General features: G+C 38.9%; 1 protein-coding gene across 1 annotated transcript in view; it reads left to right on the plus strand.

Annotated features, from left to right (window-relative positions):
* The window catches only part of COL12A1 (collagen type XII alpha 1 chain), a 132418-nt gene extending 116767 nt beyond the window's left edge, over window positions 1–15651 (plus strand). Inside the window, 8 exon segments of the mRNA XM_026654613.2 lie at window positions 348–419; window positions 7612–7647; window positions 7759–7825; window positions 9495–9683; window positions 10840–10908; window positions 12011–12181; window positions 14605–14723; window positions 14725–15651. Coding sequence (XP_026510398.1) covers window positions 348–419; window positions 7612–7647; window positions 7759–7825; window positions 9495–9683; window positions 10840–10908; window positions 12011–12181; window positions 14605–14723; window positions 14725–14787 — 786 coding nt within the window. The 3' untranslated portion in view covers window positions 14788–15651.
* Window positions 15652–18933: the final 3282 nt, after the last annotated feature.

Here is an 18933-nt window from a genome sequence, read left to right on the forward strand (position 1 = left end):
TCTGGCTCTATGTTAGGGATAAGAATAATTTTCTCTTAAATGTGCTATTCACTTACGTATATTGGGTGCATCTACACTGCAAACAAAAATCCACGGCAATGCGTCTCAGAGCCTGGGTCAACTAAAAATAGCAGTGTAGATATTCCCGCTTGGGCTGGAGCTTGGGCTCAGAAACCCACCCCATGAGCCCGAGTCAGTTGACCCAAGCTCAGAGACTGGCTGCCATAGTTTTTTGTTTGTTTGTTTCGTACAGTGTAGATGTACCCATTGTGGCAGATTTCAGAACCAGTTACACTCAGCCGCTAACGTTGTTTCTTAGCATTCCTTTGTATGTCTTTCTGTTTTAGGGCACTCCAGGAGTTCCAGGAGTAGCAGGTCCAAGTGGAAAACCAGGGAAACCAGGAGATCGTGGGCCACAAGTGAGAGAATGATTTATATTTACGGTATCAGTTGTAACATACTCTGGCTGCAGATAAATATGTGACTTACCCTGGCTTTAAAATATTTGTCTCATGTATGTTCATGAAAGCGGTAAATACATCGAAGCTGAGCTAAGGCCACAAACCTAATTTTTAAACAATTTCATTTTATAGTACATCTTTCTGTTCATTTTAATAGTTGGGGCTGGAAACTGTGGTTACTGGTTTCTACTAAAAAAAGCACGGTCTGTATGTGCCAAGACATATATTTCTACACTGTGTAAACATCAGGAGCTAGGTCAGCAGAATTACTGGAAATTGGTTTTTTTTTATAGTAAAGAGTGGTATAATGCTGAAGGTGGAAAATCTTTGATAATGTTATATGATCGCTGGTGGTTTGCAAATGTTTGTGATTTAACAACGTGATTTAAACATTATTTAAGTACTGTGGGCTCTACTGAGGCTTTGACAGCCACGGCCCCATATTGGAAGGGAGGGAGCAGAAGTTGCGTAGTCCCAGGAAACATTTGAGCTGAATCAGCCAGAACAGGAGCTGTGATGTCTCTGAAAAGGTGCAGGATTCATTCCCTTGTGCCAGCCAGTTTGGAAAGGGGCAGAGTTCTCCATCCTCACAGAGTGTATAGTTCTTAGGCAGTGTGGTCTGGCGGAATGTGCACAGGCACGAAAGGTTAGGTGTTCGTGTATTCTAATCCTAGCTCAGTCTCTGTGAGGCGTTGGGAAGTCACTTCAGCTTTCTTCTTCTGTAAAATGCAATTAATGCTACCTAACCTACCAGCTTGTTGGGGGGTTGTAAAGATTCATTAGTTTGTCTGTCCAATGCTTTGAACAAATAAAGTGCTATTGTTATTTTTAGTTCTGCTATTGGTGCTAGCCACCCCTCCTCCTAACAGGCCAGGAGCACAAAAGCCAACGTTGTGTCTGTCCTTGTACAGGCACTCAAAAGAAAAGAGAGGCTATCTATGCCCTGACCCATGCAGGAATAACCTCAATCTAGCCAAATCTGTATAAATTCAGAAAGTACAAGTACTGTTTAAGTACTTCTAAATGCTAATCATGCCATTTAAAAGTATAATTTGCTTCAAAATTCCCACTTTCTTGTGAAGTGACACTGCACGACATCGCATCTAGTGTTCCAAATGTTTTCAGAACAGATCACAGCAGGAATTCTGGCTTGTGCTTTGTGCAGATGTTTTGTGAGACTCATGGTAGACAGGATTTCGACATTTAAGTTTGTGTTTTGCATTAGAAGTGCAAAAAGTGCAGCCCAAGGGCCAAGTACAGCCTACAAAGTCCTGAAATGTAGTCCAGGCCTGCCCGGTATTTGTAACTGCAGGTCCAGGAGAGAATTGATCACCTGCTGTTGGTGAACTCAAGGAGCAAATAACCTCTGTTCACATAGGACTAGATCTTGTCATTTTTGCTCCTGTTGAGTGGTATGTGGTGTAAGGTAACACTCAGTGTAAGTAAGAGTGGCGGGACCTGGCCCTTACCAGAGAAGATGCAAATATAATCAAATATTATGACCCTATGCCAAAAGTACACAAAGTTAAAGGCAAATTATATGCAGTCCTCGGGCCCCTGGCAAATTGCCAGTGAGTGTTGACATCAGGATTATGCATTTGGCCACCTCAATTTTAGCCAATAAATGTATTGCAGCTCTTACAAACATTGCAAATTCAAGTAGATCACAGAAGTTCCTTAACAGATTAGCATGGCTGTAAAAGGTTTTGTACCTCAATGCACATTAGTACTAAATCAAGCTGTTCTCTGAAGCATTAATTGAATTTTCATAGAGTTGCAAAGTTTCACCTTGATAATTTGCTAACAAGTACTCCCAAAAGAAAAGAAAGTGGGATTTTAGATCAGTAATAGACAAAAGGGTTGAATGAGAAGAAAAGAATCAGAGCACTATGGCATCTGTTAACTGTTAAGAATAAAGAAGTCATTTATGTTTTCTATATAGAACTGCAATGGAGAGATCCTTCCAGGGACCTAGCATGCTGTGGCTAGCCCTGTGACCCTCTTTAAAGGGGGTTGCACAGTATGTGTAATGAAACTCTGTTCAGGAGTAAATGCAGCCTCAGATTTTATTCACTTCTGTGCATGGTCCCGTGGAGACAGCACATGAGTAGGGGAAGATCTTCTGGGGAGAGCAATCAGGCCTGTTGTCTTTTAAAGTATATTTCTTGGCTTATCCTTTCTCAGCTGCGGAGTCTTCCCACAATTCCAGCCTTCACCCCACTGCTCAAAAAAATCCCAGATAAAGCAAAAGCTAACATTGCCTCTCAGTCACCCCAAGCATCCTCATCACAGGATGTCAACAAACTAGAATGGTGGCAGCAGCCGCTTTCTCTCAACATTCTGGCAAGCAGTTGGCTGAAGTGCACATTTTTCTCTGTTAAAAGAAAATAAAGTGAAATCTAAACAGAATGTCGCTAAGCTGGAAGAGGACACAAATGGACAATGCTTCACTCAGTAATTGAAAAGGCAATTGTGTTGTTGAACGGGTAGTATTCTCAAACATCCCAATGGAAAATTAGTTTAGTGTTTAGGCAGGTCTGTTTTTAGTATTCAGCTGTATTAATGACAACCCTTTGCATCATTTACAAATCAAAATCAGAGTATTTCCTTTGCAAGGTTGCAGATGTGAGACTCAGGCTCATTCAGCTTCAGTTAAGTTTTGAAAGTAGACTAATGCACCTTCTCATTAATGAGAAAGGAGAGAAAGGATCCATTTGCACTGGCGAGATTAATGCTTTTGATGTTTCTCAGCTATAGAAATTTTGCTGGCAATAAATATCTTTGAGGAATATCTTGCCTTTTGTATTGGAGCAACACTCTCCAACAAAGTCAATGGAAAGGTTATTGCTTAGAAACCAGTGATACTATATGCCCCTTTTAAAAGGCTTTTCAACCAGCTAACATGGCTTTTGGCTGATGTGAGCCTTGAGAAGTTTCTTTTTGTTTGGTCGGCACTGCACTGCAAAAATATTTCCGCAAATGGCATGCAGCATGTGAGCATTTGACGTTTGCTTCAGTTGGTTGCCCTCTTTTTTGTTTTCATGTTTTGTAAACACTCCAGCAAATGAGCTCTATGGAACAATTAATTTTAAGCAAACATTAGAGGATATGGTCAGAAAGTGGCTAGGATAATTGACTAAAATGAATTTTTAATTCATATGTACAGCCATTTAATCAGTGAACTAAGACATACTATGTGACAATGTTTCCAATCAAAGCAGCTTAAGAATGTTACAGATGAAGAAATATTTACAAAAATTTATTCAGCAAATAGGTACCGGTATAAATAAATTCATTTCCAGAAAATAGCAACATGCTGACAATTCGCAAACAGAAAGAGAAACTAAATTCATTGAATAAAATTATTTGTGATGAATTCTGGGTGGGATCTAGGTTAGGTGTTGCAATGGTGAGTGTCACGGAGCCTAACTTGTAGGCACCTAAGGCCTTGGCTACACTTGCAAGTTACAGCGCTGTAAAGCCTCCCCCAGTGCTGGAATTCACTCCCCGTCCACACTGGCAGGGCACTTGCAGCGCTGTATCTCCCTGGGTACACCGCTGCAGTTACTCCACCTCCCCGAGAAACATAAGAGTTAGGGAATGAGTTAGGCCCCTGCTTTGCTGCACACAAAACAGCCACTGGAGGAGAAGGAGGAGATGCCTACCTTATAACTTTTAACCCAGTGCTTAACATACTGACCTGGGAGAGACTGGTTTAATTCCCCCTCTCTCCCGAGTAGGAGAGGGGATTTGAACAGGGATCTCTCACCTCTCAGTAGAGTGCTTCAGCCACTGAACTGTGGAGCACTGTGATGTGGGGCTCCCTCAGTCTCTCCCACTGAAGCTGTTCCACTATGGATAAATAACGAAAAAGTGACTGGAGCAGGGGGACTGGACCATACGCACATGGGTACCTTAGGGTCTAGGCACTGGGCTACAGAGTCATTCCCACTCTCTGAGCCTAAGTTGCTTTGTGGATTGCACCCTATTTACCTAGCTATTCATATTATATATACTGGAGTAGGTAAAGCCATAATATTTCCCTATGTGATTCATGAGAGAAATGTGAGAGTTGTTTTTGTATCTAGCAGGCCTTTAACATTGTCTGCACAACCGGGAGTCAAACTATTCTTGCTTCAAAGCTGTTATGTCAACGTTTGCTTTGAATTTTGAGTATTGATGTGACACTGTTTTCTTAGGTAAACTTTAATCTCTGAACCCATGATCATATGCGTTGTGTGCTTATTATTAAGCAATTATTAGTTTGCAAATTATAGGCATGACATGCTCCAGCGGCTATGAATCATGTCCACACATACCATTTCAAAGTAGCCATTCCAACTCCTTAATTTGAGGCCTTATGATCTCAAAAGAAGTTTATGAAACACTGCTATTGCATTCAAATTATATCCAGCTCTATTGTGACCTCACTGGAATGATTTGTTGTACTGTGTTATTGAAGTTATTTGTGGGTACAACAAGAATGTTACGAAAAAAATCAGCTACTGCCCACATTCAGCATTTGCTTTTATAATAGTGATAAATGGGCTGCTTAAAAATATTAAATTGTCAAAGGCACCAGGGCTAAGGATGTAACTAATTATGATGGTAGCTAGGTGAAGCAGCAGACTATTGAACGAGTCATCTTTGGGAATTTGCAGAAGGTCTATGTTCAGAACTACTTTGCAGTTTGGGCATGTTTTGGCAAAATTTGCTGCTCATGAGACAGTAGGAGTGAGAATTTCAAAAGCACTCAGCGCTGGCCCTAATTCTGTTCCCACTGAAGTCACCAATGAAATGTCTATTGACTTCCGTGGGAGCAAAGTGCTCTTGAAAAATTCTAAAATCTAGTGGGGGTTGTTACAGTTAGGATTAAAGTGCATTGCTAGAGCTGTACATAAAAGCATCTCTTGCACTAAAATTGGGTCAAGCAAGCTTTTTCTTTTTGATCTCTGGGGATACATTTAAAAAAGGCTTTAAATGGCAACAGATTTTTAGATTTCTCAGAGAGCAAACTAATAGTTAAAATGATCATGTGTCTGATTTTTGGCCTATTTGAAATGGGCATCTGCATTTAGCTTGTGGCCATAATTATGTCAAATGGACCAAAACCAGCTATAAACATCTTTGTGAGGTCATTGTTATCTAGTGTGAAAATCTGCAAAATCCAACATACCAAGCATCATAATTACATTTTCCCAGGAAACTATGTCATGGTCTTTCTTGGCCCTTCTATTTGCTAACAGTGGAATGCAAACAAAAGGCTAAAGTCTCAAAACATTACATGGGAGATGCACACACAAAATTTAATTTTCAGAATGAATTATGTGTGTATATTTTCTGAATTGTGTTCTTTAAAAATGGCCCCCGAGTGTATTTTATGCAATCGTGACAATTCAAACATTTGTTTTTACAAGTGGATAATCAATCATTCTTGTTGGCTTCTTGTAAAAACAACACCAACACCAAAAACAAACTGCCATGGAATGCAAATGCAAATGGGAAAATGCTGTCAGAGAAAGAAATATAGCTCTTGACAAATGAAAATAATTATGGTGACAGCTCAAGCTCACACTACAACAGGTATTGTAGTATATTGTAAGATGAGAAGCATTCAGCAACTAGTAAGGGAGATGTCATTGGAAACAGAATAGGTACTCGAAGCCATCTTTCCCAATCTTCTATAACTCCTGCCCATAATCCTGCATCCCTCAATGCAGGATTACAGCCTCTGTTTCTTACTGCTGGGTTTGGAGGAGATAGCTACCCTTCCTGGATGTGCAGTCTTTGGTCTTAGTTTAGTTTGTTAAGGAATGAGGCAGGACATTGTTTCAGACTGAAATTACTATTTACAATGAAAGAGTAACATAATATATGCAACAAGACTGAACCAGATCATATGGCCCTGTTTTCAGAGGTGCCTTGCTAGGAACACAGCCTTTAACTTTACAGTGTGCCCTCTGTGTCATAGTCCCTCAGTCTCTCTGGGTTTAGTTTGACTTTCTCCTTCGGACCTCTTCTTTCAGAATCTGTCAGAGTCTGTTCAGTCACATGCCCAAATGGTTGCTTTGCCCATTCTCTTCTGGAACCTGCCACAAAGTTCAAAGAGAATCCAGTTGCAGGATTGTGCTGAAAGGGTAAAAACTCTTTCAAGAATAACACTTCCAGGACCTAAATGTTGGGCGAAATATCTTAATCCTGCAGCTGTTCCCCAGACAGAACTCCTACTGGAGTAAACAGGGCTTTTCTGTGAAAGGACTGCTATATCAGGTCCCATACAGGACAAAGACCCAGAATGAGGCACATGATAAAAACAATAGTGAAGTTAACTCTGAATCATGTGACATTTTTTTCTTCAGCATAGCTAAGATTTTCTACAACCTCAGTTTCATGATGTTGCTTTTCTACTGTAAATTATTTATAATAAAAGTGAAGTAGTAGCAGGTTTGTTTAGGACAGAGACAAATTGAAGAGTAAAGTAAGAATTTGCTTATAGTCAGTAACATTTGAAGAAAAGAATGTTACTCTTTTATGTTTAAGAAAGCATCTAGGGAAGGTATGGAAAAAACAGGCCTTCAATTTTGGGGAAAGTACTGCAGTCACTTATCAGAATCAGAATAGATCAATATTTCTGATTTAAGGAGCGATAATCAGCATGGCTATCAACAGCAAATACAGTGTGTGAAAGATGTGATAGAATTTGTGAGGAAATAATATACTGTTTCGACAGACAGGGACATAATTTACCTGGAGTACAAGAAAGCTTTCAACAGGGTAGCTTTTTTACAAGAAAAAAGTGGCCTCTATTTTTTTGGGCACAGTTTTGCATCTGCTAATAACTGGATACAAATATTTCCATTGAAACGTCTGACCTATCTGATTTGCTGATGAAAAATTGCAGGCGCTGCATGGTTGCAGGTGCATGTAAGGACCCAGCTGGATGGGTTTACTGAACAGTTGCTCTATCGAATCCATCTAAAGCACTTGTCAGTGTAGTATATATGCACCAGACTGCACTTACAAAGCATGTTTTCTTTTTCTCTCTTCATCCTTCCATTTTCTTTCATCCCTTTATGTTTCCGTGTTCCTATACAATAAACTGCAGTATATGCAGCTGCATTAAATAATAATGGAAATTAACTTGTTTTAGGGTCCACCTGGAATGAAAGGAGAAAAAGGTGACAGAGTAAGTACTACCTTAAAATTAGTTTATTTATCACTTACTTTAATGTAATAAATACTGGATTTTTAAAAGCACAGACAATGCACTAATATAATACTTGTTTTAATTATTAAGGGAGATATTGCTTCTCAGAACATGATGCGAGCTGTTGCAAGACAAGTCTGTGAACAATTGATAAATGGTAAACAATGTTGTGCTTTTTCCTAGTTCTGTTTTCCATATGGCTAATTTAATAGCTCATTTGTGAAAAGTCAAAATGATTTAAATTTGAGATGAAAGGATCCTGGCTGCAAAGCATAACAGGAGCCAGTGTGTTGGCATTGCTATCTTCTGTACCACCGATCTGATGGAAGGAAAATGCACCACAAAATTGGTTCCTGAATCTGAAGGGCTAACTTGTTAATGAACTAATCGGTCACCTCTGGAGACCCATATTCAGATCTTGCACATGCCACGAAGGGAATGATGTTGTGCAGTCAGCTAAGTCCCTGTTTTAGCACTGTGGATGTCAAAACCCCCACACATTTTGGCATAAACCAGGTCTCACCTCTGAGAGATGGAAGGCACAAGGCTGGAATGGAAGGAGCATTACAGGTATTAGGATTGAAGTATATTGGCACATGCTGCCTGGGCAAGCGATGCACACAGGACAAATTGTGTTATGCAAGGGAAGAAATAATTGCACTGGGTAAGTCCCAAAATTCAGGGCCCCGAAACAATATTTTAATGGTTTTTGTTTTTACTTCAGCCCCAAAGCTGACGTAGCATCCTGTAGCCCTAATGTGCCCCTACCTCCAGGCAGGAGTGACCACTGGAGGATTCATGCAGTGGAGGATCCTCTAAGCTCCCTATGCCACCCTACAGGGAGCAACCCCAGAGTGCAGCTCTGTGCTCCACAGGAAGTGTAACCCTCCTGCACAGCTTCCTCAAATCATCTCTACCTCTTCCACATCACAGCTGCACAGAGTTTGCTGTCAGGAAGGCCCCCAAGAAGACAGAGCAAATTTGCTTATTTATGTTATTTATGCAATAGGGCACGTGCTGCTTAGACCCCGATACTGCTGTTTTTGAGGTAACCCAGATAGATACGGAATTGTGACATACTGATTTTGTTCAGCCAAAAAATATCAAGTTGTGCCCAAGCAGTGTGTACTTGTAGTGGAACTACTAGGATGTCTTCTTCTGTTTTAGGTTCCCTATACTGAGCCTTCCTCTGCATGGTCACCATACTTCTAGTCAACAATAAATAGCTGGGTCTCCCCTTCAGAACTTACTTGGACAGAGCTGTCTCTCTTGAGCAACACAAACATTCTCTGGGAGTTAAATTTGCCAGTTTGACCAGGGCTAGCAAAAGTGTATGCACCCTCAGAGCTTAAGTGATACATCGCCCTTGTGCAAGCCCTTGGCATGGGGCTGAATTTCATCTTCTGTTCCCTGCCACTGTAAAATCTGTTCTTTGAATGCAGAGTACCCAGAAATGTCTATTTTTGATGGCTAGAACTGCATTTCAGATCATCTTTTGGAATTAGCCTTTGCTGCCTTGCAGACTAGGAGAGAGTTCTTTGCCAGGGCTCAACCAACAAGGCTGTTGTAATCCAAAACTCAGTTTCCACTTGTCACCTTTAGTGGCTGTGAATTTTTATTTACTAGTGTCTGCTGCCAGAATCTCCCCTCTCCCCCTTCCCTTCCCCATTATTCTACATGATCATATCTTGCATTCATCTTAATCTGTGCATATGTTCCAATTCTCCACTATTTGGACAGTGGGTGGCGGGTGTGAGTGTGTGTGTGTGTGTGTGTGTGTGATTTTAATGAAAAATGATTTAAAAACCCTTTCTTTCTCTTTAAAGGCCAAATGAATCGGTTCAATCACATGCTGAATCAAATCCCGAATGATTACTATGCAAACCGCAATCAACCAGGACCTCCAGGACCACCAGGGCCTCCAGGAAGCGCTGGGGCAAGAGGAGAACCTGGACCTGGAGGAAGACCAGGGTTCCCAGGAACACCTGGTGACCAAGGACCACCTGGTGAAAGAGGTGAGTAGTGCTCAAAGAGCATATGTATGACCATATTTCAAAAGCTGTCAGCAGAGGAATGCAATGCAGCTGCACCGGCCAGAAAGGCCATGAAGCATATAGCTTTCCATAGCCAATTGAATTGCTCTGAAGGTATTGGTACAGCTGGTACAGTGGAATATTCAGTGTCTGAGGACAAGATCTAAAATTACAAAGATTTGCATCTACAGTGCTTCTCTCTCCATGTGGTATTTATGGAACACCAGTCACTACAGAGTCTAAATGCTATCTCAACTTTATCAAGATATCTTAGTACAGAGAACATTCTCTTCTCAAAGCTGTTTCTGCTATTAGCTGCATCTTCACAGGCTACTTTTCTGAATTGTCATCAGGATGAGGGGAAAATAAGATTCGTTAACAAGAATGTGGGGTGAACCGTAGCTTAGTGACACTGCAGTTGTGTGTCTCAGCTGAAGCAGAGTAATAGGTATATGGGAAATATATGATTAGATGTGCCAGTACACTTCAGGTGCTTTGAGCTGCTCTGGTGATGCAAAGTAAGTGTAAACTCAGTTTAAGTGCCTGATTAAGCCTGGGTTATGGCTGGTTTGCAATAGCATAAGGGAGCCAGGCTGTAACCAGTGAATCTGGCCCTCAGTTGTTCTGGCCATTACACTTCAGAATGTGTACACAGTGTTGTGTTTTCTAACATAGATTTTACTATAAATATTTACCACTTAAAAGAAAATAATGAACTTCTGAATCCAGCTATATGATAACATTGACTTACACTATTTCATTAGATTTTGAAGGATGAGTAAAGTGTATTTGTTACAGAAATGTACAAAGCTTGTATGCCTTTACTCATGTCGGTAGATGTGTGGAATGAACTTCTATCAAATCATGGGTGCCTCAAAGATGTTCCTATGTTTTCAGACAGTCTCTTCACACCAGGTTACCTCTGTACACTACATTTAAAAATCTTGTCTTTCAAACTGAGATGTTTGTTTCCTTAAAATATTTTCCTCATTCAAATTAAGACTTCCTAGATCAGAGCTATAAAGCAATAAACTATTTGAAGTATATGTTATAATCAATGAGAGCGCATGAAAAAATATAGTTTTCTGACATGGTTTCTTTTTTTGTGTGTGGTTTTTATTTCCTTTTGGATCTTTAGGACTGCCAGGAGAGAAAGGTGAAAGAGGGATTGGATCACAAGGACCACGAGGTTTGCCTGGACCATCTGGTAAATTTTCTGTTTTTAATTTACATCAGCTTACAGAACAGTAGAAGTAAAAGGGAACAAAACTTCCTAGAAAGTCAGATTGCTTAATTGCTCCTTATAGCAAATAAGCATATGTTACTCAATGCACTTTACATTTTTGACATGTATTGGAAATAAAGTGAAATGCTGAAAACTTTAACTAGAAATATTTTTTAGACATGGCTAGTAGAAAGTTGACTTTATCATATAATTTATTCTTCTGGCACATTGGCACATGAAAATATTTTTGATGAAAATACTGATTGAACCTTTATTGACTCAGTAATCAGGGGTTGATTCCTTCTGAAATGGACATTTTCTCACTTTTTTCTATATGATAGAAACAAAATATCACTTGATACTTTTGGAATGTCTAGTGCCATTGTTAGATCATGTTTGTAGTTACACTGATGTCCTTTAGCGGCAAAGCATAGCGTTACTAGTACAGAATATGATCCTTTCTCTGTTACTTTTGTTCTTTGTGCCATTTGATTTCATTTACTGATCATTTACTGATGTCTTGGCAGAAATAGTTAGGCTTTCTCATTGTTTCTGCCTTTAATTTACTAGTTTAAACATGATTTTTTCATTACAAGAGCCATAAGAAGCTTGCAACAAATTCTAGCCCCAGTTGAAACTCTACATTTCTGTTAACCATAATACAGCCTGTTCCAAAGAAAACATTACCTCATCTACTATAGGGTTGCAGGGTAGCAGAATTAATGCACTCCTATGTTTTAATTGAAATCCAATGTGCTTGTCTAATGTAGTAGTTTCCCTTGAGATCTTCATATCTTACACAGAGTGGAAATAAACCAGAGAATTCATTGATGTCTTTAGCGTGGCTCAAACCTTGCCAAATCAGTTTCTGTGAATAAAGACCTTAAATTAGCCACACATAGGAAAGCAACTAGTGATGAGTCACATTTTGGTTCTCTTTGGTTGTTTCATTGACCACATGTAGAACCAAATGTCAACGTTTTCTTACCAAAGGCTCGTTCATAGTCTAGACGCCAGTAGTGCCAGTGGTTTATGACAGGTTGACTCTTTAAAAAAATTATCTTCCTTTTAATTCTAAAATTAGGTCCACCAGGAGAGTCTCGAGTTGGCCCACCAGGTTCTACAGGTTCACGAGGGCCACCTGGGCCACCGGGTCGTCCTGGAAATGGGGGTATTCGAGGTCCCCCAGGCCCACCTGGTTACTGTGATTCATCCCAGTGTTCTAGCATCGCTTACAATGGTCAAGGATTCCCAGGTAGGTTATTGACAACTTAAACTGTAGTCATTTTAAATAGTCTTCACGGATGTGGAGCTGCTTAATGCAAGACAGGCCCGCTAGTGTGGACATACTGAATCATTTCAGGAGCAAGTGGTACTGAAACTGCTTAGTTGTAACATAACATCTTGGAACAGTTCAGTCCTTTTAACACAGATAGGTCTTAGAGCAGCTGTTCAGATTGTTATGCAAACTTGTCTCACATTGATTTGAAATGTGTTTAGCTTTAGGAAGGAGGTGATTAAATTATACAAATAACTGGTTTTTAATACATAGAAGGATTGTAGATGATTATTTTGCTGTTAGGATTTAAATGACCATTTTCTTCTTCTTCTTCTCCTCTCCCTCCCTCCAATCTTCTTCAGAACAAGGTTGAATACTCCATGTTTCTCTTGAAAAGTAAAAAGAACGCTCTGGTTGGCAATTTTTGTGTGTCTGTTTTTGGATCAACATCAGGATTATTTATACAAAATTAATACCAGAAATTAAAATTTTCCACAAACAAAAACTGTTCTCTGTTACAGTGCAAACAACTGAAAAACTCCACTATCCTACAATCTCCACTGAGTTAAACCCCATGAGTCTCTGATTAGCCCTGAGTCATGTCAGCCTCCTGCTGCGAGAAGCAATTTAAAACAATGGGCTGTCACAGGGAGTCAAATAATGGATGACAATGGCCATCAATTTCTGACTAATGAGAAGACACTAATATATTCTATACCTAGGGTCCTGCAGGGCCATTTTCATGAAGAAAGTCCAGGCCCACAGTATTGTTAACAAATTCATATGTGTGCACTGTAGCATTTTACAATTAGTGTATGTGATACTGATGTTGGATATGGTTTGCCACTACCATACTGTGCATGTAGACATGAAAAAAAAATATATATATATATATATGTGTATACAGACTCAGTACTGTTGGGTGTAAAAAGCCAAGTACTTGCACAGATCTAACCCAAGATTCCTGTTTAAATGAAAAAGAGCTAAACTTGTACCCATTTTGCAGCAGTGCTATCCTTCCTAGTGAACAGCTATGTATACATATATAGATATATGCGTATGACTTAACCATTGTGTATTTTAGTTGGATGACTATATTTTTGCACAGCAGTCTGACTTTTTAAAAACTAACATCATCTTTGACCTGTTTCAGGTTCCGGCTAACACATTTTCTAAGTCTCCAGTGCTGCTTACAGTTTGAATACATGAAAAACCTGTTTCTGAGATGTTTGCGCACGTGCTTAGTAGGAAATGAGTCTGTATGGATATTTCACCACGGATATGGTTAAAATCGAACCGTGTTGGCCTCATATAATACTAACAATATTCGTGAATGGCATAAGGACAGTGATGTCAACTCATTATCAAGCCTGTTGCATTTCAGTAATAAAGTAGAAAAACAACTATTTTTAACACCCTCCCCCCCCAAAATCATCAGAAGCCTCAGTACTGAAGGAGGCTTATAAAACTACTAACTAGCAGAAGTAACACCATTGTGGGAGACAGATTTAACCTGATAAACAAGAAATGACTTATGTAAATAGTAAACTAATTGTGGCTTGTAAATGATTTGTAAGGGATCGTGTCCACTAAAATCAGTTAACATCTTTACATTAAGCTTCTGCATTAAAGCCTGCTGCTGCTTGCTCTGTGCCAGAATAACATCTTTGACTCTGTATGAAATCTACCTGTCTGTTGCTTGTGATCAACATGTCTGATTCAGGGCATGTGCCTTTTTGTATATGTAATCTTGTTGGGTTTTGTAATTGCAGTTCTAAATACTAAAGTTTTATAATTATTTTTCTTCTGTTTTGCTGTAGTCTTTGGTGTTCCTCCAGCACCAGCTGTAACTCAGTCTGTTACGAGGAACAGCATCAGAAAATGACATGTACTGCATATTGCCACTGGTGATAGTTATGTGTACATTTATTTCCCACCCTCAGAGAACATTACTAGAAGCCAGTCAAACATTTTCTTTTTACGTAATCCATTTACTCTATTAATTAATTCATTTTTAAATCAAATCCAAGTATTTTTTTAGATTGATTGAAATAGATGTAAAAGACTATTTTTATTTTTTAACAATTTATTGGGCCCTTGCATAACACCTTAAGACTGTTTCTGCAATGTTTCTTGTGTTATAAAGAGCTGGATCCTAGAAGGCCTTTCAAAACCAAATCTCATTTTTCTTATCATTTTACTGCCTCTCCTGCTCCCACCCCCCAAAAAAATTCCATGAACGAAACTGAAAAAAAATCAGTGAATTATTAATTTAGACATTTATTATATGAAATTAAGCTTGAACTAACATTATGTAGCCAAACTAACTTTCATTATATTTGTGGATTCAAAGACATGCGATAACTATAATGTTCAATCAGACAACTATTTTCAACCAGAGTCATACGTACCTGAAAGTGGACCCTATCAACCTGAAAGTGAGCCCTACATAGTACCAATGGAGTCAGAAAGGAGAGAGGATGAATATGAGGACTATGAAGTTGAAATGCATTCACCAGGATTACCCTGAACAAATGTGCTGGAAAAGATCATTACCGAGAAAAGCAAAAACAAAACCATAAAAGATCTGTCTTGTTTTGTGTTTTTGGTTGTTTGTTTTTGTTTGTGCTATGCTCACATATGCAGATACATACAGAATGGGTGTATCCTATATTCTCCAATGCTACCTTCTCAAATCAGAAATGCACTCACATCTTGTAGGAGTATCATGCTTATGTGCGAATAGCAATGTATGTAACTATAGATTTCATTCTTGCTCTTGAAATGCTTGTAAAATACTTTTGCTTAAAGTGGCTGCTTAGAACTTAATGTGTGCATTCAGTTATCACAATGCTGCATTTTCTTTAAACAAATAAATTTAAAAAAAAAACACAAAACACCAAAAACCAGAGCTGCTGCAAATTTTCGAAGGGCTGTCTGCTTTAGCTCTACAGTTTTCCTCCTTTTATTGCCTGTTTGCAGTTAAGTCACATCACAAGTCTGCATTGTCTAGTAAAAAGCAAACCAACTCCTTCTACATCATTGCCAATTTTTTCTATCCTTAGTTATACCTTGCAGGGCATATATTGCTCTTATACATCTCCTTTAACAACCACAAATCTTAAGTAATGTAGCTGAAATCATTGTATCAACTGGATATCGTTTTATAATGCTTTAAATCTCCTTGTAGACTCATTAACATTTATGCCAAATTGCAGTCAATCCTGCAGAGATGGAATTGCATGTTTGTGTTGTATATTTAGTATGGATTTTTTTTCAGAATATAATGTTTCTTAGTTATCAAAAGCAGTTGGAAATTGTTTGCAAGACTATGGATATAGAATTGCTGCTTTTATATTTTAACTGCAAATTGTGAATTTCACTGCCTTATATTATTTATTTCTGAAACAAAGGAGGCATTTTTCAATAAAACTACTGAAAATTTACTTTGTATGATCATTTCTTGAATGGGGCCATGAGGATACAGACTTGTAAGTTACAAGAATGAGATGTAACAAACACACAGAGACCATTACATTTTCTTTATTAACTCCTCCTGATGTTACAGTGACCACAAATTATTTTGGAATTTTACTAGTGTTAAAACAGGTCCCTGAGGCTGTGACATTGGTTGATTGGGGGTGGGGGAGTGGAGTTTCTGGATTTAGTTGGCTCCCACCCTGTAGGGTTTTAATGTAATTGTCAATATCACTCAGCCTGTAGCACAGGTGGTGAAAAAACCAAAATGAGGCTCCGAGCTCCAATTGCTGCACCATCCCCTGTACCTCATTGGTCCCCATGAGACTAGTGGATGGGTGAGCAGCTAGAGAGGCCACTGGAGATTGAAGCAGAGGAATAATGGGGGTGAGAAAATTGCCGGATGCCTCAAAAGTACTCACTATGTGGCAGGCAGAGCATGGCTGGTGGTGGCTCCTGTTCCACCCTTAGCCACACGCTCATTGTGCTCTATCTACATATTTTAGGTGCCCATGAGTGTAGCATCTGGTTCAATGCCAATGGAAGTTAATGGAAAGATGCCCAAGGTGACACAGGAAGTTTGTGGCAGAGCAGGGAATTGAGCCCAAGTCTCCAGACTAGCACCCTCTCACCACTGGACAATCCTTGCACTCTAGTGGGAACAATATAGTGAAATTATATTTGTAAGGGCTTAGCTTTTAACAATTAAGCTTTTTTCCCATTGAATTTTTAGTGCCCTAAAATGCAAAATATACAACACAGCTATGTAAACTGCCAGGTTGGGTATATGGAATCCAAACAAGTGAAGTAGCAGAGATAGACTAGAATTAGGGCCTGTAATCTATTGGGAGTTTAGCAGGAGATCTAATGAACTGAGAAATGTTCAAAGGACAGTCAAAGACATCAAGTTCTTATGTTTGGTGTAACCCTTGAGTTGCAAAAGGTAAAGTATAAAAAAATGTGTTCTGCATGATAGTTTTCTATAAAGCATTACCTACGACTTGCAGAAAATGATTGATTGGAATTTAGAAAATTGACTGAACTATGTGTCTGTCTTGTATAAAATAATATAATTGTATAAAATCTTGCTTGCAGATTCAGGGATTAAATGTATCCCTGGGGAAAGCTTAAAAAGATGCCCAAATCTTCCATGAAGGTATTCCCATTTATCCACCAAATGAAAAGGCCCATAGCCAAAATATCTTATCTAAAGCACAGAATTAAAATTAGTTCTTTATTAAATATATTCAATTCCTGCCAGCTGCAGTGCGCAATAATGCCCATTCAGTAATGTCCTTTATTAAGACTGATCTTAATCTAGATGCTATTATTTGATTATCTGAAGACACAGAAGATTTAAGCATTAAATAAGAACTATATTTATGTCTAGTTAATACATTTTTATGATTTAATTCTATTCTCAGATCTGCAAGTTATTCCTTAAATGCATGGAAATCCCAGTAAAAAATATGAGGGAAACAGTCAAAATGAGTGAGGATCAATTCTATGAATCTGAAAGAAGGATTTTCCTGGTAATCATTATTTTTCAGACAAGATCAGCACAGGGCTTCTTCCATCTCCACAACAAAGGCTGAGAAAGATCTTCTCTTTCTGAAACTCACTTTTTAAGAAAAAAGACACTTACCAGCACCTCTAAAATTTGGGGGCAGTGATATGAAATGTTTGGGCTGCATTTAAATGAGTGTTTACTAATATGGCACAGCGAGAAGGAAGAAATTAAATAATATTTAAGAAATGTAGCCTCAGGGAAATGACCTTCAGGATGGACTGGATGTCATTGTGGTTTTAAGCTTCAACTTCTGGGGAAGTATTTGTGAAACTAAGCCATTCAGTTATAGAAACTAGAAAGACAGCATATAAAGCAAATATAAACAATCCTTAGTTCCTGAGAAACTCATGAACTTAATGTGCCAATTGCACAGTTTATTTAGTTTAGCAATTTTAAACAAGGGGATGGATTAAAGACACACTTCTAAGCTCATCTACATCTCTCTCTCTCTCTCTGTATTTTGGCAGTGACTGTGCATGTGTGTACAGGTAGGCAGCCATGGGCTTCCACTGATCTGAGATTAGAGTGGAATGTTTAGGGTGTGACCTTAGTGAAGAAAATAATTCCTTCCCCCTCCACCCACAAACACTCACACACAGAGAGCAGATTCTTTGTTGCATTCCTGATACCAAGTATAGGAGAAACTGCAAGAGCCCTGGTAATGCTGTCTACTTACAATGGCTAAAATTGTACACATTGTGACTGTAGTGTGTAACTACTGGTATGCAAACCAAATAAATAAAGGCAAAAGGGGCTCAGTGGCAAGGATGCAAAACTATAGCACTTCAACTGAAAGCCTGTTTTTCCCCTATTTTTCAGTTGCGTATTTGCAGTAATAATGATTTCTGAAGGAAAGCTGAAGGGAAGCTGAAGTGACTGTGAAGCTAAGACACTTAAAGGAGAGGAACATAAAGGAATACTGATTGATTTTTGCCACGTGCATGGCAGACACCACCATCTGCACCACACAGAGCTGCCATTGGAGCCCAGGCAGGCCCTTCTGGAGAAAATAAATACATAAATAAGTTACAGCTTGACATGAGTCAGCGGGGAGCCCAGGAACATTAATTCCAGACAGCAAAGTCCAATATAAATTTTACCACTGCAAAAAAAAAAAAAAAAATGTGCAAGGAACTACACATTCCCCAAAACTCTCCTCTGCTCTAGTGAAGAAAAATAAGACATTGAGATCCTGACTGTGATGTGGCTGAAAAACAAAATCAGAGCTAAAATGGCCACAGTTCTACACCACCTGGAAGAGAGTAGAAGCCCCAGGTGTTTCTTTGGATATAAATTGGATGACCAATTTTTAATGGCATTTTGGTTTGGACTTCCTACTAGACTATATGAACCTGCAGTATACTGATGATCAGTGGAGAACACTCATATTTCAAGTATCCAACCCCGAGGTGAAAAACTGGATTTTTGCAGCCATCAGGCAAATACAAAGTCTAAAGTGCCAAATTGTCTGTTCATTACAGGTAAAGAAAAGGAGCTTTTCCCTTTGCGAAACTAATTTAAAGATGAACAGTCATCTCTTTATGCGATATACAAATCAGTGTGAAACATGAAAAAATTCTGTTTTAGAGATTTCTTCTCAGTTGGAAACCTGTTAGCCAACATTCACTTAAGAGCAGTAAATGCAGAAACATGGATTCAATGGTGAATACAACATGAGCAT

Source organism: Terrapene carolina, unplaced genomic scaffold, assembly GCF_002925995.2.
Source record: "Terrapene carolina triunguis isolate 2854851 unplaced genomic scaffold, T_m_triunguis-2.0 Scaffold42, whole genome shotgun sequence".
Taxonomy (NCBI): Eukaryota; Metazoa; Chordata; order Testudines; family Emydidae; genus Terrapene; species Terrapene triunguis.